This window comes from Pipistrellus kuhlii, unplaced genomic scaffold (assembly GCF_014108245.1).
Source record: "Pipistrellus kuhlii isolate mPipKuh1 unplaced genomic scaffold, mPipKuh1.p scaffold_m20_p_6, whole genome shotgun sequence".
Taxonomy (NCBI): Eukaryota; Metazoa; Chordata; class Mammalia; order Chiroptera; family Vespertilionidae; genus Pipistrellus; species Pipistrellus kuhlii.
The window spans coordinates 53,124,356-53,148,418 of record NW_023425562.1 but is presented as its reverse complement, the minus strand read 5'-3'; the positions used below and the strand labels follow the sequence as shown (position 1 = coordinate 53,148,418).

The window sequence follows — 24,063 nt, the reverse complement described above, 5'->3', positions numbered from 1 at the left end:
CTATTTCTTTCCCCAGGTGAGGGAAGTTTTCTGTCACTATTTCTTCCAATATGTTTTAGGTATCTTGCTCTCTCTCTTCTTCTGTGATCCCCATAATTCTGATGTTGGTTCGCTTTAAGTTGTCCCAGAGGTTTCTTACATTATCTTCAACTTTCTGGATTCTCTTGTCTTCTTGCTTCTGCAGAGGAGTATCTTCTGGCTCCTTATGTTCCAAATCTTTGACTTGATTCTTGCAATCTTCCATTCTGTTTTTAGGACTCTGTATAATATTTATTTCAGACAATGTATTCTTTATTTCTAGTTTATCCCTTATTATTTCTAGTTGATCCCTTTTCATATCCTCATAGGTCTCGTTTATTTTATCAGCCTTTTCTAGGAAATTCTTGAAAAACCTTATAACCGTGGTTTTGAACTCTCCAGTCGCTTTTTGTCCTCCATTTCTTTCATTTGTGATCTGTTTCCTTGTCTCGGCATTTTCACAGCTTCCCTGAGTTGGTAGCCTTAAAAGTCTCTGTGTTCAGCTTGGATGGGGCGGAGTTTCAGGGTGGAGCCTACAGCTTTGGCTTCCGTCAGCCACGACCTATGAGGCTCCTGAGTCTCAGTATTCCTCAGGGTTTTCAGTACTCATTGCAGGCACCTCTGAGAGAAAGGTGCCCTCAAGTTTCGCCTGCTACCAAACAGTCTAGGCTCTCCGCCAATGTGCCCGGAACTGGGGTTCAGTTCAGTTGGAAGCGGGGTTCAGAGCAGTTTGGAGCTTTTGTCTCCTTCCAGCTAGGGCAATCCAGAGGCACAGTCAACCGCCCGATCTCTGCGCGCAATTTGCGCGCCTCCGGGACTTCCTTTCACCGCTCCCCTGGGTTTCCGCCTTACACCCCAGGCTCCCTCTGTATGAGCCTGGGTCCCCAGGGTCTGGCCTAGAACTGGGGTTCAGTGCTGTTGGATCTGGGGTTCAGCACAGTCCGGAGCTTTTATCTTCTTCCCCCCACTAGGGAACGCCAGCCAGGCACTCAGCCTCCCCCTCCTCTCCGGCTCTGTCCTCTCCACGCACACTATGTGTCTCCGTACCTTAGGCTTTTACAGCACGTCTGATTTTCCTTCTGATTTTCTCTTTCCTTCTTGTTGTAGAATTTCCAGTCAGTCGACTTTCCTGTAGTTCTGGGTAATGTCCATTTTGTATTTTAGTTGTATTTTATTGAAATTGTTGTGTGAGGCTGCAGTTAGTTGTTACCTATGCCGCCATCTTGGATTCTCTCTCCTTTGCCCATTTTTTAATTGGATTGTTTGTCTTCCTTTTGTTAAGTTGTATGAGTTCTTTTTATATTTTGGACAGTAACCCTTTATCAGATGTATCATTGCCAAATATGTTCTCCCATACAGTGGGCTCCCTTTTTGTTTTATTGATGTTTTCTTTTGCTGTTCAGTAACTTTTTATTTTGATGTAGTCTCATTTGTTTTATTTTCTCCTTAGTTTCCTTTGCCCTAGAAACAAATAACAAGGTCAGATTTACTCTCCAAGAGTATGTTTGTGCATCCAACCATTTCTCTGAGCACCTACTCTGTATTAAGGATACTGAGATAGGGAGATGCTCCCTTCGTCCAGAAGCTCCCATTCTAATTAAATTACAGGCAGTGTGAAAATAGAGATGTGCACTAGGGTTCCAGGATTCTGAGATGCTGGGTCCCCATTTTGCGGGGGACCAAGGCAAGTCCTCCCCCTTATTCCCCCAGGAAGACACCAGGTTCTTGCGGCTCCTTTTGCCCTTCACCCGTTGCTGTTATTTGGTTAAGGAGACTGATTTGTCTCTACACCCCTCATCATGTCTGTCTGATTCTAAAAGGAGAAAAGGCTGATTTGGTTTTCCTCTTGCTTTGGAAAAACACTGGGAATTGTTTTTCTGCTGGCAATGTCCCCCTTCCTACTTCCCTACAAAAACCCAGCCCTGACCTCTGTTGTCATAGCAGTTGCCAGGGTGTTTTCATGCTTGCTCAGGCAGAAGGGGGCTCTTGCTGGTGTGGGTTCTGTTGGAAGTGGAGGAAGAAAAGCCAATCAGAAAAGAACCATTTCATCCCAGCCTGGGAATGGAAGCCAAGGACCTAGTCACCCCCAATAAGCCCAGCTAAGAGCATCCAGCCTCCGACCTGGCCTGTTGGGAGATTGGGGAGAAGAGCACAATCAATGTCTTTAATCCACTGGTGGCACCAGGCCACAGCCATGCCAGGCATAGTTAAACTGTTCTAAGTAAAACTGTTCATAGTTAAAGTGTTTGCTATTTTAACTGTAACCGCCTTTTCATATCTAGGGATGGGGAAGAAATTGACTATTTCATTTTTTGTTTATTTTGATTAGATGTATTGCAAATAGTACATAATTTGCAAAGCTACTTCCCTGCTCTAGCCATTCAGGGTTTCTCCCAGAAAACAAATTATAAGGCCCAGAGATAGTGTCTGTAAATTACAGACACGTACTAGATGTTCTCCTGACACACACATACATAAATGGTAACGGTTAGGTTACCTTTGAATCCTGTGCTCATTCCATTTTAATAAGAAATATTTAGATTTGAACCACTCAGAAATTCCTGAACTTTTCTATCTTGATCATATGGATTTAGAAAATGTTACTTCAGATTTCAAGTACTGATCTAAATGTTGAAGTTCAGAGCCTCACAGAAAGACCTGGTGGAAATAGTTTCCTTTCCTGACCCAGCTTCTGTCCTCTAAGTCACTAGACTCTCAGAGAAATGGCATCTCAGCCATCCAGGTTCTCCTGCCGGGAGCCTGTACTTTGTTTTTGACTCCTTCTCCATTTCTTTACCCTCCATATTCAAACAGGTTTACAGGCCCATGGAGTCTTCTAGTGTCTCTCAAGGTGATCCTCTCCTGTGAGAGCCTCTGCTCTGGCCTTAGTTCAGGCCCTTGAAATTCAAACCCTGTGGATTAGTACAGTGGTTGCCAGTCCTTTCTCCCCATAGCAGCCAGAGGGATCTTTCTGATCATGTTTTTGCTTCATCTTTCACCTTTCAATAGCTTTCCTCTAATCCTGGGATCAAGTCCAACAGCTCTTTAACAAGACATAGAAGACTGGCCTTGAGTTTCTTTCTGGAACTTTTTATCATTCTTTGCCCCTCCCCCATTTTTTCATGCCTCTGTTTTCCTCCTGCGTTGGATATATCCCTCTTTCCTATCTTTTATCATCCTTTAAATATGTGATAGCTCCAAAGGTTACGTTCTCTTCCTCTAAGCTCCCAGAGTGCCCTGTTGTTACCTCTGTCATTGGATCACATTGTCCTCTCTGATGATTAGTGAATTCCTTCAACCTTGGGAGTGTATCATTTTTGTCCTCGCTTCCAGAGCACATTGCTAACTCTCTATATAAGTTCTGGGTTCCTTGGATTTGATTTGATTTTTCTTTGTGTTGCGGATAGTATTTACCCACTTCTTCGCATGGTAACTTTTGATTGGGTGTTGAATGTAAAATTTACCTTGTTGGGTACTGGGAATTTCTCTATTTCTATAAACTCAAGCTTTGTTTGGGAATAGTTTATTTCCTCTGTAGTGGTTTGTCCTTTTTGGTTTTATTTTTAACCTGTTAACCGAGCGGGACCTATAAATACGTCAAACATAAACAATATTGGGAACGGGTAGGACGTACGAATACGTCCTTGAAATATATGTTGTGCCCTGAGAGGGATGGTATATATTTTTTGTAATCTTTATAATTGTTTGTAAAATTTATAATTTTTTAATCTGATGTTTCCATTTTTTTGTTGGTATTTTTTTCTATTTGTTTGTAACTTTGTATTTTCCTTTGTGCTTTATATATAAATAAACAAAAAAAATATATTTCATTTATTTTAATTAAGTATAAATTTTAAAAAAAAATGAAATTACGTCCTCTGGGCGTGACATACTGACACATCCTAGTGAAAGAGTACGTGCCCGTTACAGGTTGCATAATTAAAAAGGGAACTCCCTGGTTAACAGGTGAAGATTTGTTAGGTGGACCCAGGACAATGTTTAATACTAGAGCCCTGGTGCACGAATTTGTGCACCAGTGGGATTCCTTGGCCTGGCCTGTGGGATCAGGCCGAAACCAGCTCTCCAACATTCTCCAAGGGGTCCCAGATTGCTAGAGGGCACAGGCAAAGCTGAGAGACCTCACTGTACATGATTGGGGCCGGGGAGGGACCACAGAAGGGCTCTAGGGTGTGTCCAGCCCATCTCGCTCAGTCCCGATCAGTTGGACCCAGCAGCAAGCTAACCTACTGGTCAGAGCACCTACCCCTTGGTGGACAGTGCACATCATAGCAAGCAGTTGAGTGACCTTTGCATATCATTAGCATATTATGCTTTGATTGGTTGAACAGATGACCGGATGACTGGACACTTAGCATATTAGGCTTTTATTTATTTTTAATTTTAAAAAATTTATATTTTATTGATTTTTTTTTTTTTTTTTACAGAGAGGAATGGAGAGGAATAGAGAGTTAGAAACATTGATGACAGAGAAACATCAATCAGCTGTCTCCTGCATATCCCTAATGGGGATGTGCCTGCAACCAAAGTACATCCTCTTGACTGGAATTGAACCTGGGGCCCTTCAGTCCACAGGCCGATGCTCTGTCCACCGAGCCAAACCAGTTAGGGCTAGGCTTTTATGACATAGGATAGGACTAGAGGCCCAGTGACTGAAACTCATGCAAGGGGCTCAGCCCCTGCCGCAATGGCGGCTGCCTCTGCTCCTGCTACTGTGGCTTCATCCAGAAGCATGTCTGGTTAATTAGCATATTACGCTTTTATTATTATAGATAGGGCTAGACCCTACTATTGAGACAAGACCCTTCTGAATTCTCCAATCTCATGAATTAAGAGGTTTCCAGTATGGCTGAAGAGCAGACCCTGTAACTAACTGGACCCACCTAAGTACCCTGAGACATAGTACCCTGAATATCTTAGGTTTATTTATGGGCATAATGAGAAACGAGAATCTAAATGATTATCCCCTCAGCTTTACTCAGCACTCTGTGTGCCAGAAACCCTGCCGTGACCAGGCTGCTGAAGGTTCTTCAGAATTCTCACTTAACATTACATTTGTGTGTATGTTCATGTTTGCTGTGTAGTTCATGCTGAGACTGAGAAAGAAGCAACATTCTCTTCCTTCCCTCTCAGCTCTTATGCCTTTTGCTAGATGAATTCAGATGTAGAACCTTGGGTCTTTGAAAGAACAAGACACCATCATTCAGTTAGTGAGAGCGTATGGTATTACTGGACCTTCCTTTCCACCAATGCCCAAATCTCTCTGTATACAGGTAATGAGCGTACAGTTATGACTTCTTAGCATCTATTGAGATACTTTGGGCTAATGATCCTATACTAATTGCCCCAAATTGGGGCAAGCAAACTGACACTTCTCAGAAACTCTTCAAAGAGAAGTCAAGTCTGTCTTTGCCTAGAGCAGTGATCGGCAAACTCATTAGTCAACAGAGCCAAATATCAACAGTACAACGATTGAAATTTCTTTTTTGAGAGCCAAATTTTTTAAACTTATATTTCTTCTAATGCCACTTCTTCAAAATAGACTCTCCTAGGCCGTGGTATTTTGTGGAAGAGCCACACTCAAGGGGCCAAAGAGCTGCATGTGGCTCGCGAGCCGCTGTTTGCGGGCCATGGGCCTGGAAGAAAGGAACACCCTATCTTGTTGTAGTGAACTGGTGTGTTCTCTGAAAATGGTTTCTGTACAGTTACTAACAGATGCTTTGGCAGAAGGAGTTTCTGGTCTTGGGTGAATGTCTTTTCCACTGGTCTCTCTGCTTTTTAGGGTATCTCTTCTGTATTTTTTCTTCAAGTAGCTGTTCAAAGTGTCTAATGAAGCAACTGTCTGGAGACCAAATGTTTATTTTGACATGGTTGGAGTTGTTTTTGCTTTATCTTTCAGAGCCAAAAAAGCTGGTTATTAGATTCTGTAATTACTCTCTTGGAACCAGCAAAGGCATAATTAAATATGGAGATTCTGAAGACTATTTTTTTTCCCATCTAAAAGCAACCTTTTAAACTTCTATTGGTCTTGTTTAGATTTCAGTTGTTAAAGCCATTGTGCTTATGAATGACACTGAAATTCTTTGGCAGAAAAGGGATCTCTTTGTATGCCCCTTCTTTGAATATTTGGTTTATATGCACTCCTTATTAACTCAGTACTTGGGTTATTTTTTCCATTCCTCTCAGTTTTATTGAGATATAATTGACATTGTGTTAGTTTTAGGTGTATAACATATTGATTTGATATACCGTATTTTTCGGACCATAAGACGCACCGGACCGTAAGACGCACCAGTTTTTAGAGAAGGGAAATGAAGAAAAAAAGATTCTGAAACAAATAGTGTCCTAAAATATTTTATGTGCATTAAAACCCAACATCACAGTCATAAACACATGTAATCAACCCTGTAAAGTAAACAGCAGCATTTAGAACCATTTTAGAGCCGGGCAAGCACACAGAGACCACACAGAGCCGGGCAAGTAAAAAAACTTTTTTTTTAAAGTATACGTGTAGGCTATATTTGGACCATAAGACGCAGGGACTTTCCCCCCCCACTTCTGGGGGGAAAAAAGTGCGTCTTATGGTCCGAAAAATACGGTACATATATGTAGTACTAGTGCATGAATTCACGCACCTTGAAAGGAATTGTGGGGTGCGAGGCTACAGTGGGCACAGGGTCGGGTCTCAACCCATCCTCCACACCCCTGCCTGGCTCCTCCTGCCGCAGCCCCCAGTCCCCTGTCTGCCAGCAGCCCCGCTCCTGCCACCACCACTCCCACATGCTGGCAGTGCTGGCCCCACTCACATCCACTGATGCCATGCAGTGAGCGGGGCCAGTGCCATCAGTGGGTGCAAGTGGCGGCTGCTGCCCCAGTTGCTCCTCAGGAGCAGGGGGAGGTGGAGAAGCCCTGAGGTGTGATTAAGGCCAGCGCCAGCAGCAGGTGCAGGCACTGGCAGCAGGTGTGAGCACCTGGCGGGACAGCTTCACAAGAGAGCAAAGAATTTTCAGTAACTACTTGAGGCTTGCTCTGATGACAGCAACTGGCACCCTTCTTTGGTCTGGTGCCCCCACTCACCTGCTCCATCATCCCGCTGCAGCCAGTGCCCCCTAGTGGTCAGTGCACATCATAGTGACCGGTTGTTCAGTTGTTCTGCCGTTCAGTCTATTTGCATATTAGGGTTTTATATAGATAGACTAGAGGCCCATGGGTGGGGTCCAGCCGGCCAGGCCTCAATCCGGGCGGATCAGGGCTCGGCCTGCGGGAGGAGGAGATGGCGGGAGGTTGGTCACCTGGCCTGCCTAGATGGGGCAGGGCCGGCTGGGGGAAAGGGCTGCAGGCAATTGGCCGGCAGGCCCTATCCCTGATTAGGGTTGGGGGGCTGATTGGGGTTGAGGCTGGCCATGGGGAGGGGCTGTGGGTGGTGGGCCAGCTGGCCCCACCCCTGAATGGGGTGGATGGGGGTGTTGATTGGGGGCCAGCCGTCTGGGGGAGGGGCCATGGGTGGTTGGCCGGTTGGCCCTGCCCCTGATCAGGGTGGGGGGCCAATCTGGGGCCAGGTAGAGGGAGGGGCTGCAGAAGATTGGTTAGCCATATCTGCCTCCTATTGGGGCTGCAGGCCAATCAGGATGGTGGGGGCCCATCAGGGGCATGGCCAGCCGGAGGGAGGGGCTGCAGGCCGTCAGGGTGGTGGGGGCTCATTGGGGGTGTGATTGACTGTGGGGAGGGGCTGCAGGAGGTTGGCCGCCCAGCCCCACGTCTTAAGGTGGTGGGCTGTGATTAGGGGTGTGCAGCCAAGGGTAGGAGCTGCAGGCCTATCGTTCAGGGGTGGGCTGATGGGGGCACGGCTGGCGGGGTAGGGGGAAGGAAGAGGTTGTTTGGCTGGCAGGCCTGGCTCTTGATCGGGGTGGGAAAGTCCAAGCAGGGGCAGGTCAGCAGCAGGGAGGGGCCTCGAGGTTGGCTGCCGACCCCACCTCCTGATCAGGCCAGTTGCTGGCCACAGTGGGCATCATAGCAACTGGTTGTTAGGTCATTATGGCTGAGAGGTGCTCCATGCACCTCCTGGTGACCATTTGGTTGTGACACTTCTTGGCCTTTTATTATTATGACTAGAGGCCCATTGCACAAAATTCATGCATGGGGGGGGTGTCCCTCAGCCTGGCCTGCACCCTCTCCGATCTGGGACCTCTTGGGGGATGTCTGACTGCTGGGCCTAACTGGCAGTTGGACATCCTTCTCACATTCTGGGACTGCTGGCTCCTAATTGCTCAACTGCCTGATCACCCCCTATTCGATCCCCTGCCGGCCTGATTGATGCCTAACTGTTCCCCTACCAGCCCAAACGCCCCCAACTGCCCTCCCCTGCCGGCCTTATTGCCCCCAACTGCCTTCTGCTGGCCTGATCTCGCCCCAATTGCCCTCCCCTGCCAACCTGGTTGCATCCAACTGCCTTCCTCTGCTGGCCTGATCTTGCCCCCAACTGCCCTCCCCTGCTGGCCATCTTGTGGTGGCCATATTGTGATAATGTGGGGGTGGTCATCTTCTGGTAACCATCTTGTGACGACGTGGGGTGGCCACCTTCTGACGACATCGCGCAACACCATCTATGCTTTTATTATATAGGATTATAACATGATTACTACAATAAGTTAATATCCATCACCTCATAGTGATTGATTTATTTTCTTGTGATGACAATAGTACTTGTTTTAATCAGCCATCAGGAATTTGGAGAAGTACAGGGCAAGAAACTAAGAGCCAGCAAATATTTATATAAGATATTGGGCTTGACTCTTTAGACTTTGGCTACATGTAGAAGCAGATCTTGTTGGTTAGAAATAAGGCTGGAATGGAGGAATATTGTAAGATACAGATGTAGTTCCAGTGCTGTGAATATGTTTGCACATATTCTGCAGCCCAAATGCTGATGCCATGTCTAATTTTAAGGTTACTTTACTCAAACCATGTATGGAGGAGGAAAATTAAAATTTGTACCCTTTCTCTTAGGAGTTCTCGGTTACTTGAGAAATGCACACAGAAGTTAGATTAGGGTAAACAAATCAACTATCCCTGCCAGACACCATCCTGGAGAGTTCACTGCTCGGAGGGGAAGAGACTGTGTGAATTCTACAGGAGCGAAGGGGCAACAGTGAAGGGCCGTGCTATATCCGCACCTCACAACAACCTCTAAGGTAGAAATAATCACCCTGTGTAGCAGATGAGGAAACAGGTTCTGCTTCTTATTTATCACCTGGTGACCTGAGTTAATGACCTCTCTGAGCCTCAGTTTCCTCACAAGTAATGCATATATGCATGTAAGTTCTGTGGCTAATCTCATCGCTTTCCCCCTCTCTCTGGGATTCTTTAGTCTCTTCCATGTTTCCATGCTTCTGGTTCTATTTTATTAATCAGTTTACTTCATTTGTTAGATTCCTTGTTTGTTTATTTTGATTTTTTTAGAATAGATATGTATTTATTGTCATTTTATTATTCAAATTTTTAATCTCTTTTTTCTCCTCCTCCCCCTCTTATTCAAGAAGATGCTTTAACATGTCATGTAATACTGGTTGGTGGTGATGAATTCCTTTAGCTTTTTCTTGTCTGTGAAGCTCTTTATCTGACTTTCAGTTCTAAATGAGAGTTTTGCTGGGCAGAGCAATCTTGGTTGTAGGTCCTTGCTATTCATTACTTGGAATGGTCTTTCCACTCCCCTCTGGCCTCAAAGTTTATATTGAGAAATCAGGTGACAGTCCTGTGGCCATTCCCTTGTAGGTAACCAACTGCTTTTCTCTTGCTGCTTTTAAGATTCTCTCTGTCTTTAACCCTTGGCATTTTAATTATGATGTGTTTTGGTGTGTGCCTCCTTGACGTTGGATCGTGCCCGCAACCCAGGCATGTGCCCTTGACCAGAATGAAACCTGGGACTTTTTGGTCCTCAGACTGACGCTCTATCCCCTGAGCCAAATCAGCTAGGGCTGGCAACTGGTTTTTAGGACACAATCCTAGGCTAACAAGGAGTATGAGTGGAAGGAGCATGGAATCTATTCCTGTGACACATGGAGGAAATGATTGACTACAGGAGATGACTCCAGCCTGAAGCCCGTAGGCACGAGGAGCATGCATGCTTGGGTGCATGTGTGAGGCTAGTGCTGTCCAGGCCAAGGCAGGGCCTGGGCAGCATTCCCAACCCAGCGCATTCGTTCTTCTTGAGTCTGTGCTGAGCCTCCTCTCTGGCTTTGATGCCCATCTAAGATGTGTGCTAAAGACCATTTTCATTGTAAAGAGGGAATTGGACACTAAGGGAGGAAGCTTGGGTTTTGAGTAGGGAAATGTGGTTTAGGCTCCTGCTCAGCCACAAATTCACCATGATTAAATTGCCTATCCTGACTCTGACTTAAAACAAGATTATCTCTGTAGCCTTAACATGCCAGAAAATAAGATAGGTGATGACATTGACTTGACTAAATTGTCACACTGTAGATTTGTCCCTGGCAGGGAGTTCTGTCTATTCTGTTGTGTTTTCTATGATAGAGAATTCTATAGTAACCATCTTCAGTCATGGGGCTTTCTGTTTTTGTTGAATATATTTCCAGAAAGAAGTAACTGAGTCAGAGGACAGTAATGTCATTATGGCTGGTGCTGTGTATTGCCATGTTACTTTTCAAAATCATTATAACAAGTTACAGTTGTCAGCTATGTACAGTGAGATAGCATTTTAACCCTAACTGATCCATCACTAGGTATAGTCATTATTTACTGTTTTTGTAATTTAGTTGACATAAAATGATACCTTAAAATTGCCTTATCATAATTAGAGCTGTTGGGGTTTTTTTTGGTGTCACTGTTTAATGTTATGCTATGTTCTCTCATTTATTCCTCATAGTAAACCTATTCGGGAAGCTAAATAGCTCACCCAAGTCTGTGAACTGGGTTTCGAACCTAACGTAGTTTGACCTCAAAGTGTATTCTTTCTCTGAATGCCTCCTTATGATTTGATGTGTGTGTGTGTGTGTGTGTGTGTGTGTATGTGTGTGTGTGTGGTGCTATCAGAGAATGTGAACTTTTGCTTGTATGCGTGATTGTACATGAATTTTGTATAGTTTCTCAGAAAACTGAATGTGTTCTTTGTGTTATAGTGGAAACAACAACTGAGGTACATCCATTAAAATTAGAGAGAGGAGTCCTGGCCATTGTGGCTCAGTTGGCTGAGTGAGGTCATTGGTTCAATTCTCAGTAGTGGGTGTGAAGAAGGCAGCTGATCAGCGTTTCCCTTTCTCTCTCAAATCAATAAAAACATACTAAAAAAAAAAAAAAAATTAGAACCGAAACCGGTTTGGCTCAGTGGATAGAGCATCGGCCTACGGACTGAAAGGTCCTGGGTTTGATACCTTGGTTGCAGGCACATCTCCAGTGGTGGGGAGTATGCAAGAGGCAGCTGATCGATGTTTCTCTCTCATCGATGTTTCTAACTCTCTATCCCTCTCTCTTCCTCTCTGAAAAAATTAATAAAATATATATTTTTTAAAATAAATCATAATAATAATTAAAAAATTAGAGAGAAGCCCTAGCCGGTATGGTTCAGTGGATAGTGTCAGCCTGCAGATTGAAGGGTCCCAGGTTTGAATCCAGTCAAGGGCACACACATGCCTGGGTTGTGGGCTCAATCCCCAGTAGGGAGAGTGTGGGAGGCAGCCAGTCAGTGATTCTCTCTCATCATTGATGTTTCTCTCTCTCTCTCCCTCTCCTTTCTTCTCTGAAATCAATTAAAAAAATATTTTAAAAAAAATTAGAGAAGACTCAGGTGAATTCCAGAATATTACCTCATGTCTAGATTCTCTGAAACTCGTGTTTTCTCCCCATGCAGCAGCCCTCCAGGCACTGAAGCGCAAGAAGAGGTATGAAAAGCAGCTGGCACAGATTGACGGCACACTGTCAACCATCGAGTTCCAGCGAGAGGCCCTGGAAAATGCCAACACCAACACGGAGGTGCTCAAGAACATGGGCTATGCTGCCAAGGCTATGAAAGCTGCACACGACAACATGTATGTGGCCACTGGCTGGGGGGGGGGCTCGCGTGTGGCAGGGCAGTGCTGGCCCGGAATGCCTGGACCTCAGGCCATGGCCTGGGCAGTCCCCTGGACTTATCCATTCAAGCACCCGAGTTTGTTTTAACTTGCATTCTTTTTGAAACTCCTGCTGAAATGAGTCCTGTACCTTGCTGCCTTTGGGAGCAGATCTCAGAGTGAAGCAGCATTTCCGGAGTAACTCAGAGTTACTGTGCTGAGCAGAGTTTCAGGCTGGGAAGGTTCTCAGAGGTCTCACCCAGGCCTCTGGCTATCAAGGTGCGGAAGTCCTGTCCCAGAGAGGGGAGGCGCTTTGCCCTGAGTTATGTAGGAACTTGAAGACCTAGGATTAGAACCAATGTTTGTGACTATCTCCGGCTGCTATCTGGATCTCTCTATTTTTATGAATGCTTTTTCTTTTTTAAAAAGCATATTTTTATTGATTTCAGAGAGGAAGGGAGAGGGAGAGAGAGAGAGAGAAACATCAATGATGAGAGAGAATCACTGATTGGCTGCCTCTGCACACTCCTACTGGGGCTTGAGCCTGCAACCCAGGCATGTGCCCTGGCCTGGAATCGAACCCAGGACCCTTCAGTCCACAGTCTGGTGCTCTATCCACTGAACAAAACCAGCGAGGCTTTATGAATGCTTTTGATGGAAGTTTCTGCCTCCCCCTTGCTGTCAGGCTTTGGCGCTCATATTGATAGTGTTTTTTCTTCTTTCTTTCTTTCTTTCTTTCTTTCTTTCTTTCTTTCTTTCTTTCTTTCTTTCTTTCTTTTTTTAAATATATTTTTATTGATTTTTCACAGAGAGGAAGGGAGAGGTATAGAGAGCTAGAAACATCGATCAGAGAGAAACATCAACCAGCTGCCTCCTGCACACCCCCCATGGGGGATGTGCCCACAACTAGTGTACATGCCCTTGACCAGAATCGAACCTGGGACCTTTCGGTCCACAGACCGACGCTCTATCCACTGAGCCAAACCGGTTTCTGCTTGATAGTGTTCTTGGTTTAGCAGCTCCTCCTTTAGGTGGCTACTCCTAATATACTTTGGCCTAAGAAACTAGATAACCAAACTTGTTACAATCATAGTTAAAGGCAAGGGTAACAGTAGGTGTCAAACGAGGGCCTCTCCCATGAACAAAATTGTTGCAGTTGTTTTAGTTCTTGAAGTTGGTAGCTTATATTGGAGTGCTTAGAACCCCATTTTGCTTCCCTTTGGTTACTCAGCCATGATATAGAATAGGGATTGGCAAAATGTAGCCTATGGGCCTGTTACCTATTTTATTGAAACAACAGTTGTGCCCATTAATTTACATACTGTCTGTGGCTTTTTTTGTGTGCTATGCAGGGTTGAGTATTTGCCACAGAGATCAAATGTCCCACAAATTCTAAAATTTCCTATTTGGCCCATTACAGGAAAAGTTTGCTGGTCTTTGTCTAGAAATGTGGGACTGCAGGAAAAGTAGCTTTCAGATGAGTGAGGTGTTACCTCAGGGGGGATGTTCATTGGACTGAGCTTCCTGAGAGTGGTCCATGTCTGCTTTATTCCTGTATTCTCCTGGATGGCTAGTACAGAGCACAGCTCAGTAAATACTGTGCATACTCTGAAGTATTTATATATACTATGTTAATTATATGTTTATATGATTGAGATAGACAGTATCCTGCTGAAACTGGTTTGGTTCAGTGGTAGAGCGTCAGTCTGTGGACTGAAAGGTCCCGGGTTCGATTCCGGTCAGGGGCATTTACACTGGTTGCAGGCACATCCCCAGTAGGTGGTGTGCAAGAGGCAGCTGGTTGATGTTTCTCTCTCATCGACGTTTCTAGCTCTCTATCTCTCTCCCTTCCTCTCTGTAAAAAATCAATAAAAAATATGTTAAAAAAAAAAAAAAGATAGACAGTATCCTGTCTAATAAAAGAATATTATGTAAATTGACCATCACTCCCAAGAAACAAGATGACCATCCCCATGTGGTCATAGAAGGCTGCCACAAGATGGCCTGCAGGGGAGGGCAGTTGGGGGTAACCAGGCTGGCAGAGGAGGGCAGTTGGGGGAGACCAGACCAACAAGGGAGAGCAGTTGGGGGGGACTCAGGCCTGCAGGGGAGGGAAGTTGGGGGAGGGGAGATCAGCCTGAAGAGAAGGGCAGTTGGGGGAGACCAGGACTGCAGGGAGGGCAGTTGGGTGGGGCAGGCTGGGCTGAGGGATAGCCCCCTCAACACCCCTCCCTCCCCCGGCCGTGCATGAATTTTGTGCACTGGGCTTCTAGTATCGAAAATAATTCTGCATGTTTACCTTTCTTTGGAGTCTAGTAGAGGACCACACATATATTTGAGTAGATGGGAAGGACCTGTCAAGTGGCATGGCTCATTTTGATTTTGTGACTTTATGATTTGTTGCTTCCACTATAACAGATTCCATTAAGAGCCCATTCCCCCATAATAGACCCTGTTCAAGAATTTCCTTTGAGCTTGAAGAAGAGCTATTGGCCCAGCAGTTAAAGTCCTGTGGTCTCATCTGACATGTTTACTAGTTTGCATGAGAGTCAATGACTGTAGCCCTCGCTTTGCTAAACCTCATTTCCTTAGGGTGTTGGATTGGGTTAATATCTAAGGACACTTCCATCCTCTTGATTCTGTGGTTCTCTATTTCAAAGGACTAGTGGAAGAGAATAAAGACAAAGAGTAAATTCCTTGCACAGAGTAAGCGTAGGGGGTGGAGCTGGGAAGCAGATGGGTAGAGCAGAGTTTCTATTCCTGCCTCAGAGACTCTTTCTTCACAGACGGATGGTTAATATGACATCTGTCCATTTCATTTACAGGGACATCGATAAAGTTGATGAGTTAATGCAGGACATTGCTGACCAGCAAGAACTTGCAGAGGAGATTTCAACAGCGATTTCCAAACCTGTAGGGTTTGGAGAAGAGTTTGATGAGGTGAGTGTTTTCATGCAGATCACACAAGCTTTACAAATGACACCAGCTGCCCTTTGATGTGCTAGTGAAGGAAGGCTCTCTCAGAGGCAGAATGTGGTTTTGAAATCTCCAGTTCTTATCCTTCCAAAGATTTGCATAAACAGGGCATGGTATTAACCCTGCCTAATCCTCAAATTTGAGGGACGCTTTCACTGTTTGGGGTAGAAGGTTAGGTGAAGTGAAGGAACCTTTGTTGGGAACCCAAAATGGTTTTAGGTCAATAATTGGTTTCCACAAGTAGTTACCTGCACAGCTGAGTCCCGAGGGAATCGGTCTGGAACTTGGTCACTTACCAGTTTCTGCTATAGCAAGTAGGACTCTGAGTCTCTTAGATTTTTAAACAATGATTGGGTCACCAAAGAAGAAATTGATTTTTGAATTACAGTAATACACTCTGTTGAAGGTACTTCATTCTGCCTTAGATTTGAGTCCACTGAGGGTCAGGCCCTCTCCACTGCACCTGATTCTTTGTGCTGTCTGATTTCCGTGGTGCAGCTGGCTAAACGGCCTGTGGCTCCTACCCGTGGTTGCCAGTACCAGGGTTTTCATGTTTTCCAGTTGGAGTTTGATGGACTAGGCAAGTTTATTCCAATCCAGCAAACATTCATGCACATTCACTTAGTGCTCCCAGTTCTGAGATAAAGAAATAGGATGAAAAGATACAATCCATTTTCTCAAGATGCGCACAGCCTAGTGCAGACACATAGACATCAGTATTGCTCGATTGTGTATTATGTTCACCAGCAAATTCAGGATAATTGAGTCACAGAGTGTGGACCTGGAGTTCATCTCTTCTCTGACCTTCTCAGAAGGGGTGTGTGTCCCCTCAGCCATCAGGCAAAGGGTACTGCTGAGGAGGCTGGGATTCACCAGGGTATCTCTCTCATTCTTGTATTTCTTTTTACCAGGATGAACTCATGGCAGAATTAGAAGAACTAGAACAGGAGGAACTAGACAAGAATTTGCTGGAAATCAGTGGACCTGAAGCAGTTCCTCTACCAAATGTTCCCTCTATAGCTCTACCATCAAAACCCAGTGAGTGCCTCTTACCCGGAGTCCCAGCACACCCCTGATGCCCCGTGATCACTTGGTTTGAGTTTGGGTCTAGCGTTGCCCAGAGTTGAGAGCCAGGTGGGATCTGCTGTGATGGCCCCGAGACAAGCGCCCTATCCTAGTTTCTCCCTAGAACAGGGTTTCTTATCCGTGGCATCGCTGACTTAGCCAGATTGTCCTTAGGGCTGGGGCTGGGCGGAGGCCTCTCCTGCACACTGTGCATGTTGAACAGCATCCCTGGCCTCTTCTTTTTTTTTTATTCATAAGTAATTATTTTATTGTTTGAAGAATTACATATGTCTGCTTTTTCCCCCATCTACCCCTCCCTAGACATTCCCCCTCTCTCCCCCCCAGGACAAGCGTCCACTGTCCCAGTGTCTGTGTCCATTGGTTATCATACGCGTTACAGACAGGTCTTTGGTTGATCTATTACTACCCCCAACTCTCTCCCCATTCCCTCTGAGGTTTGATGATTCCCTGTTTCTCTGTCTCTGGATCTATTTTTGTTCATCAGTTTATGCTGTTCATTATATTTCAAAAATGAGTGACATCATGTCATATTTATCTTTCTCCAACTGGTTTATTTCGCTTAGCATAATGGTCTCCAGGTCTATCTCTGGCCTCTTCTATCCACTAGATACCAGTAGCATCCCTTCCCAAACTGTGACAACTAAAAATATCTCCAGATATTGCCAGATGTCCCCTTTGGGATGTGGGAGGGTATCACCCCCTGTTGAAAACCCAGAATGATTTTTCCTGTGCCACCAAATAAGGCCTGAGAGAAGGTGTGAGAGTTAATCCCAGCCAGCTCTTGCTCCACGTCTGGAATCCTGTGCTGTACACACCTGTAAAAGCCGGGAGCCTCGGAGGCGTCACTGTGGGAAGGAAATAGCTTGGCTTTTTTAAAGTCCTGGTTTTATAAAACTTTCATTTCCTTCTGCCTGCTCCTCCTTCCCCTTCCCTCCCCCATTATTTTACCCTTGGGTGGAAGTATTCCACACAGAACTACAATAGAAAAGGGGAAGCAGTTTGACTTGGCAGAGAGAGTACCCGGGGAACAGAGTGTGATCAGACTGTAACCACCCCATTCTCCCCGTTTCCAGGAAGAGATGGCCCTTCGAGTTGAGTCAGCTATTCGGGTGGGGCTGGAATAGGGGCAGAGGAGTCCAAATGTCCAGCAAGTTGCCTAGAGGTGTGGAGAGATGGTTCAAGACACTTGATGGAGAAAGGGAGGTGGCAAGGATTTGATCTCTTCTGGTGTTTTTCCTTCTCTTCCTGACCTTGGATGCTCTGGAACTGAGGCCTCCCCTGAATCTTAACTCTGAGTGTAGAATTCTTGTTTTGTCTGGCCCTGATGCCGGGAGGAGGGAGGTGCTGGGGGAAGTGTGCCCGGTTATCTGGAGTTTTTCGTTGCAGCTTTTAGGCACAGAGAGGCAGTCTGCTGATAGCTGGGAGATGAGGTGGCTGCAAGGGCAGGGCTGTTTTTGCAGACACCGTGTGGCACAGTCCTGGCACCCAGCCAGAATGAGTTGCGAGGACTACAACTAGCCCTTCTCATTTGCCTTTTCTCTTGTCACACAGCCAAGAAGAAGGAAGAGGAAGACGACGACATGAAGGAATTGGAGACCTGGGCTGGAACCTTAAATTAACTGGCCCATTGCAAGCTGGGCCCAGACAGACTCTGGTGACCTGCAAATGGGCAGGCGTTTGCGTGTGCAGGGCAGGCAGGACGTGGTGCAGGCAGGTCCCATCGCTCTCGAATCTCCCTCCAAAGCAGTTGGGCTGCATCACTGCTCACTCTGCCTAGCATGGTCTGTACCCAGCGGGGTGGGCGGGGTTTAGGGTGGGTGGGTGGGATGGGAGGTGCCTGCTGTTTATAATGTTGAATTTCTGTAAAATAAACTGTATTTGCAAATCCAACATTGAGCTTCTGGACTACGCTAACTCCACTGCTGAACCTCAATGGAAAGGGTCGACCATTTGCAGTTGAAATGATCTAAAAATGTAGCCTCTGTCCTTTGAATTCAGTTGACTTGTCGTACATCTCTTTGTAAGACTTGTATGGTACTGGCAGAAAAGTCGTTTTTTAAAAGCCATAGGCTTTTCCTTGTCCTTAGCTGTAATAATGCATCTGATTTTGGTTTCCTCAAGAGCTGTATTTCTGTCCATCACCTGTGTACTGGCCCCCGTGTTTTCTATTCCAGCCCACTCCTCACTTCCACTTCCCTGGTCTTTTGACATTTGTGACACTGATTTGAAATGGATGGTGTTCTCTTGAGAACAAGTGAGATTGTTAGAGTTAAATTCCAGCTATATGTTTTTCTAACATAGCTCTAAGGTCCTTGTTGCTGTTTGTGATAACTGATAGATAACTCATTGGAAACATGTGCATACATTTATATTCAGATGAAATTATGGTTTGCACTGTCTATTAAATATCTCAATTAATTTTCATACTTTGCCGTTGTGTTCAATCAATCTCTCATTTGCTTTGGGAGTTGACCCTTTCCAGGCCAGCATGGTCCAGTGGAGCCTGCGGAAACATATAAGACTTGAGCATGACCTAAATCAACAATCTGAACCAAAGAGCAGAGGGTATCTTATTAGAAATGTGTTTAGGCTCTGAAAGCCATGCACCTGTGGCCTTCACCTTGCGTAGGGGCCTCTGGGAACAGGTTAGGAGTGAGTTGCTTCTTTGTAGCTCCAGAGTTTTCCCCAGTTCTCCTCCATCAGTGTCCATAGGCAATGCCAGCAGGAAAACAGCCTTCACCCGTTGAAAACCATGGTGTTCCTACTAACCAGGCCCTTCAATCAGGCACATTGAAGAAAATGGCTTTTTCCATGAGGAACAAGTGTAGGTCAGTGATTGAGAACCTAGGACACAAATTGTAGTCTCAGGTTTGCGGTGACTTGCCATTGACTTTGACCTGGACTCTTCCACTCTCTACTCTTCCTTAGTCTTGTACTCCCTTGAGAATCTGATGAATGCTATGGAACCTCTCCCTCATAAAAGTAGATCTGTGCATATTCATCTTTTTAAAGAAATACATATTTTATTGATTTTTTTACAGAGAGGAAGGGAGAGGGATAAAGAGCTAGAAACATTGTTGAGAGAGAACATTGATTAGCTGCCTCCTGCACACTCCCCACTGGGTATATGCCTGCAACCAAGGTACATGCCCTTGATTGGAATCGAGTCTGGGACCCTTGAATCCACAGGCTGACGCTCTAGCCACTGAGCCAAACCAGTCAGGGCAGTGCATATTCATCTTTAATTCTGCATGCAAATTGGCAGAATTGAGAGTTCACAATTAAACACTACCATCACTCACTGGGTGCCCTGGGGCAAGTTTGCCCCCACCCTGGATCTCTCTCACCTGTGAAAAAAGGGGTGGGCCCTATTGGTGAAGTTGCACATGCGCTGTTCCTCATTGTTCCTTTCCCAGGGCTGCCACCTCAGGAAGAATCTAGTAGCAATGTTTGCTGCCAGCTTTCACCTCCTCTACTTTTAGTTGGTGGTCCCTGGGCATCATTGGTGTGCGAGGTGGACATTAAACTCTTCTCATCAGTTGCTTCAGGGGTTTCTCAACCAGGTGTGAGTGACGGGGTCTAGAGGACTTCCTTTTCTGTCTCTTATAAGGACACTTGTCATTGTTGGGGCCCACCCTAAAATAATAATGATCTCATCCGTGATCCTCACCTTAATTACATCTACAAAGACCTTATTTCCAAGACACTTATTTCCAAGACCTTTTTTCCAAGTAAACATGAATTTGGGCACACTGTTTAATGCCCTATGCTGTCTCATTTAGCTTGAAAGGTCACCCAGCAGGGTTTAGAAAGTTCTGAGATAGAGATGGGAAACACGGATTATGGACTCCATTTGCTAGATGGGAAAACCAAAGCTTAGAGAAGCTTTGGATTCCACTGCTAATAAGTGACAGAAGGATTAAGCAAATGAATTTCTTGTCTCCTGAAGGCCATTTATTCAACAACTGTATTTTGGACACCTTTGTGCCAGCTCTAACAATGCTCATGGTTTGGTGGGAAAATTAGGCTCTGGTCATCTTCCCCTTCATCATCATTGCCTTCACACACTGGGAATCAGTGTAGAATAATCCATTGAGTAAAGGGTGACTGACCCAGAGGGCTTGGGAAGGAAGCACTGCCTCATCCAAGATTGAGAGGTGCTAAGGACTCAAGAAGGGAAAAGACAGGAAAGACAGAGAGAGGAGGATAGTTGTTTTTGTTCTTGTTTGTTAATCCTCACCTGAGGATACTTTTTCCATTGATTTTTAGAGAGAGCGGAAAGGAGGGAGGGAGAGAGAGAGAGAGAGAGAAACATCAACGTGAGAGAGAGACATGGATTGGTTGCCTCCCACAGGGCCCCATCCAAGGTGGGGATCCAACCTGTAACCCTGGTGTTTGCCCTTGCCTGGGAATTGAACCTGCAATCCTTTGGTGCTGAGTTGGCGCTCTAACCACTGAGCACATCGGCCAGGGCAGGAGGAGAGCTTTTAATGGTATGTGCAAAGGCCTGGGGGATTACTCTGGGCACCCTTGTGGGTCTGAGCTGGACAATGACAGAGTTAATACTTTTGGTAAGGATTTAATGAAGTGAATTATAGTTGGGGAAACTGAGGTACCAGGTGTTACAAATCCTATAGCAAGTACAGGCAGAGCTAAGATAGGAACTCAACTACCCTGTTTCCCCATCCAGGTCTCTTGTGTGCACTGGGTACCATCCTGCAGAAAGTTTCCTTCTGCCTGGCAGGTGTGGCTCAGTGGTTGAGTGTTAGCCCATGAACCAGAAGATTCCTGGTAGGGCTCCTGCTCGGATTACGGGTTCATTCCCAGTAGAGGGAGTGCAGGAAAAAGCTGACTGGTGATTCTATCTCATCATTGATGTGTCTCCCTTTTCCTTTCTCTCTCTGAAATCAATTTAGAAAGAAAAAATAAAAAGCTTCCTTTCTTCCTGCTAAACTGCATCCTGGCTTTACTCAGCGGAGACAAGTGGAGCTGGGATAGAAGCACAGAACTTTGTTACCTGCAGCCCAGACTGCACCAGCCTAGATTCCATGAGGCTGTGGCTATGCTGCGTCCACATTCCCACAGGGCGACTTGGGCTGAAGCAAAAATGTTCTGCTCACAGTGACATTACTTGTCTGGACTTTTTGGTTTTCAGCATGAGCAACAGTCCCAGCCAGGCTGGTGTGGCTCAGTGGTTGAGCAGACAGACCTATGAACCAGGATGTCACAGTTGGATTCTTAGGGCACATGCCTGGGTTGCAGGCTCTATACCCAGTGCAGCATGTACAGGAGGCAGCCAATCAGTGATCCTTTCCATCGATGTTTCTCTCCCTTTCTCTGTCTCTGAAATCAACTGTGTGTGTGTGTGTGTGTGTGTGTGTGTGTGTGTGTGTGTGTGTGGCAACAGTCCCAAAAGAATGACAGACTGTAAGGGAGCATTTACTAAGACTGGGCACTTAGCTCTAACTGGTTTGGCTCAGTGGATAGAGTGTCGGCCTGCAGACTGAAGGGTCCCAGGTTCAATTCCGGTCAAGGGCATGTACCTTGGTTGCGGGCACATCCCCAGTGGGGAGTGAGCAGGAGGCAGCTGATAGATGTTTCTCTCTCATCGATGTTTCTAACTCTCCCTCTCCCTCTCTGTAAAAAATCAATAAAATATATTAAAAAAAAAAAAGACTGGGCACATATATCTGCTTCATTTTATTTAATCCACACAGGAACTGTTTTCAGGGCAGGACTACTCATTGCCTGATTTTACCGCAGAGAAAACTCAGGCTCGGGGATAAAGTGACTTGCCCAAGGTCACAGAGCTGGTGAGCAGTGGAACAACAAAAATCCTGGAATACCTTTTTCTGCCACCGTAGTGGGGAGGAGCAGGTTCACAGAGACTCCTTTCTCCTTTAGAAGGTGCCAACTAAATGTGACCTAATACTAGGGTCCAAAGAAGTGGCCTTGGAAGTCTTCCTGCCAAGAGTAAAAGGCCACAGGCAGCAGGATCTGGAATGGAGCCGTGGGGTCGGAGCCACACAGCAAGTTAGACTCCTGGCTCCTTCCACAGGAGCTTCGGAGGTGGGGTCCCTCTGAGGCTGGTTTGCTCTCCCCACCCTGAGGCCTCACCTTTTTCCCCAGACCATCCCGCTGACACGACCTCTGTTCCTTCTCTGCCTCTCAGTATGGGCAGCTATGTGGGGGGCACTTGGTTCCTTTAGAAAGTGTGCAAGAAGACATTACGGTGCATAATGATGACAGTTCCTCTTAGCTATTCATAATAAACCATCCTGAAACACAGTTGTGAAAAGCAATTATTTCATTATGCTCATCAGTCTTGTGGTCCAATATTTGTAAAAGGCCAGTGGGAACAACTTGTCTCTGTTCTGTGATAACTGGAAAGACCTACAGAGACCTGAAGGCTGGTGTTGACTTCAGCAGCTGGAATCATCAGACCTCTTCAGTCCTATGGTGTGAGGGACCATTGATGCTGGTGGTAGGCTGGGACCTCTCCTGGGCTGTCAGCAGGAGTGTGAGGCCTCTCAATATGGCTTGAGCTTTCTCACAGAATGAAGGCCTCAATGTAGCCTGAACTCAGGGCTCTAAAAGTGATTGTCCAGCTCTAGCCGGTTTGGCTCAGTGGATAGAGCATCGGCCTGTGGACTGAAAGGTCCCAGGTTTTATTCCGGTCAAGGGTATGTACCTTGGTTGCGGGCATATCCCCAGTGGAGGGTGTGCAGGAGGCAGCTGATCGATGTTTCTCTCTCATCGATGTTTCTAACTTTCTCTCTCCATCTCTGTGAAGAACCAATAAAATATACTTTAAAAAATAAAAGTGGTTGTCCAGGCCAAATATATTATGTGATGTGCTCAAAAAATATATACCTCTGTACCAATGTATTGCGTACATAATACACATTCCCTTGAGGTTTTAAAAGGCTGGGATAAACAATAAATGTAATCAGAAATTCCAATGTATTCTCATATTCCAAAGGATTTAAAAACTTTACCTCTGCCCAGCCAGTGTGGCTCAGTGGTTGAGCCATGGAGCTATGAACCAGGTGGTCATGGTTTGATTCCCAGTCAGGGCATATGCCCAGGTTGTGGGCTCGATCCCCAGTGTGGGGTTGTGCAGGAGGCAGTGTTTCTAACTCTCCCTCTCCCTTCTTCTCTGAAATAAACATTTTTTAAGTTATGTTAAACAAAATAAAAGCTCCATTCTGTGGCCTAGTAGCTCAGTTGGTTAGTGTCCCGATATGCCAAGGTTGTGGGTTCTATTCCCTTTCTATCCCCTCCCAGGCACATACAAGAATCAGTGGTATGGAAATTGATATCTCTCTCTCTCTCTCTCTCTCTCTCTCTCTCTCCTCTCTCTCTCTCTCTCTCCCCCTCCCTCCCTCCCTCCCTCCCTCCCTCCTCCTCCTCCTCCTCCTCCTCCTCCTCCTCCTCCTTCTTCTTCTTCTCTCTCTCTCTCTCTCCTCTCTCTCTCTCTCTCTCTCTCTCTCTCTCTCTCTCTCTCTCCTCCCTCCCTCCTCCCTCCCTCCTCCTCCTCCTCTCCTCCTCCTCTCTCTCTCTCCCTCCCTCCTCCTCCTCCTCCTCCTCCTCCTCCTCCTCCTCCTCCTCCTCTCTCTCCCTCCCTCCCTCCTCCTCCTCCTCCTCCTCCTCCTCCTCCTCCTCCTCCTTCTCCTCTCCCTCCCTCCCTCCCTCCTCCTCCTCCTCCTCCTCCTTCTTCTCCCTCCCTCCTCCTCCTCCTCCTCCTCCTCCTCCTCCTCCTCCTCCTCCTCCTCCTCCTCCTTCTTCTTCTTCTTCTTCTTCTTCTTCTTCTTCTCTCTCTCTCTCTCTCTCTCTCTCCTCTCTCTCTCTCTCTCTCTCCTCCTCCTCCTCATCCTCCGCCTCCTCCTCCTCCTCCTCCTCC

The 24,063-nt window shown here is 46.0% G+C and overlaps 1 protein-coding gene across 4 annotated transcripts in view; it reads left to right on the top strand.

The window, feature by feature from the left end:
• CHMP4B (charged multivesicular body protein 4B) overlaps positions 1-22,448 on the top strand; it is a 45,739-nt gene extending 23,291 nt beyond the window's left edge. Inside the window, exons 2-7 of one of the 4 annotated variants that reach the window (XR_004984255.2) lie at positions 11,900-12,077; positions 14,924-15,038; positions 15,986-16,112; positions 17,712-17,941; positions 21,878-21,973; positions 22,333-22,448. Coding sequence is in view for 1 of the 4 variants with exons in the window: in XM_036417548.2 (XP_036273441.1) it covers positions 11,900-12,077; positions 14,924-15,038; positions 15,986-16,112; positions 17,712-17,779 (488 nt within the window). In the remaining 3 variants the exon portion in view is untranslated. Of the gene's footprint in view, positions 1-11,899; positions 12,078-14,923; positions 15,039-15,985; positions 16,113-17,711; positions 18,585-21,877 lie in introns of those variants that run through there. The other 3 variants (XR_004984254.2, XR_004984253.2, XM_036417548.2) reach the window with 3 other exon arrangements.
• Positions 22,449-24,063: the final 1,615 nt, after the last annotated feature.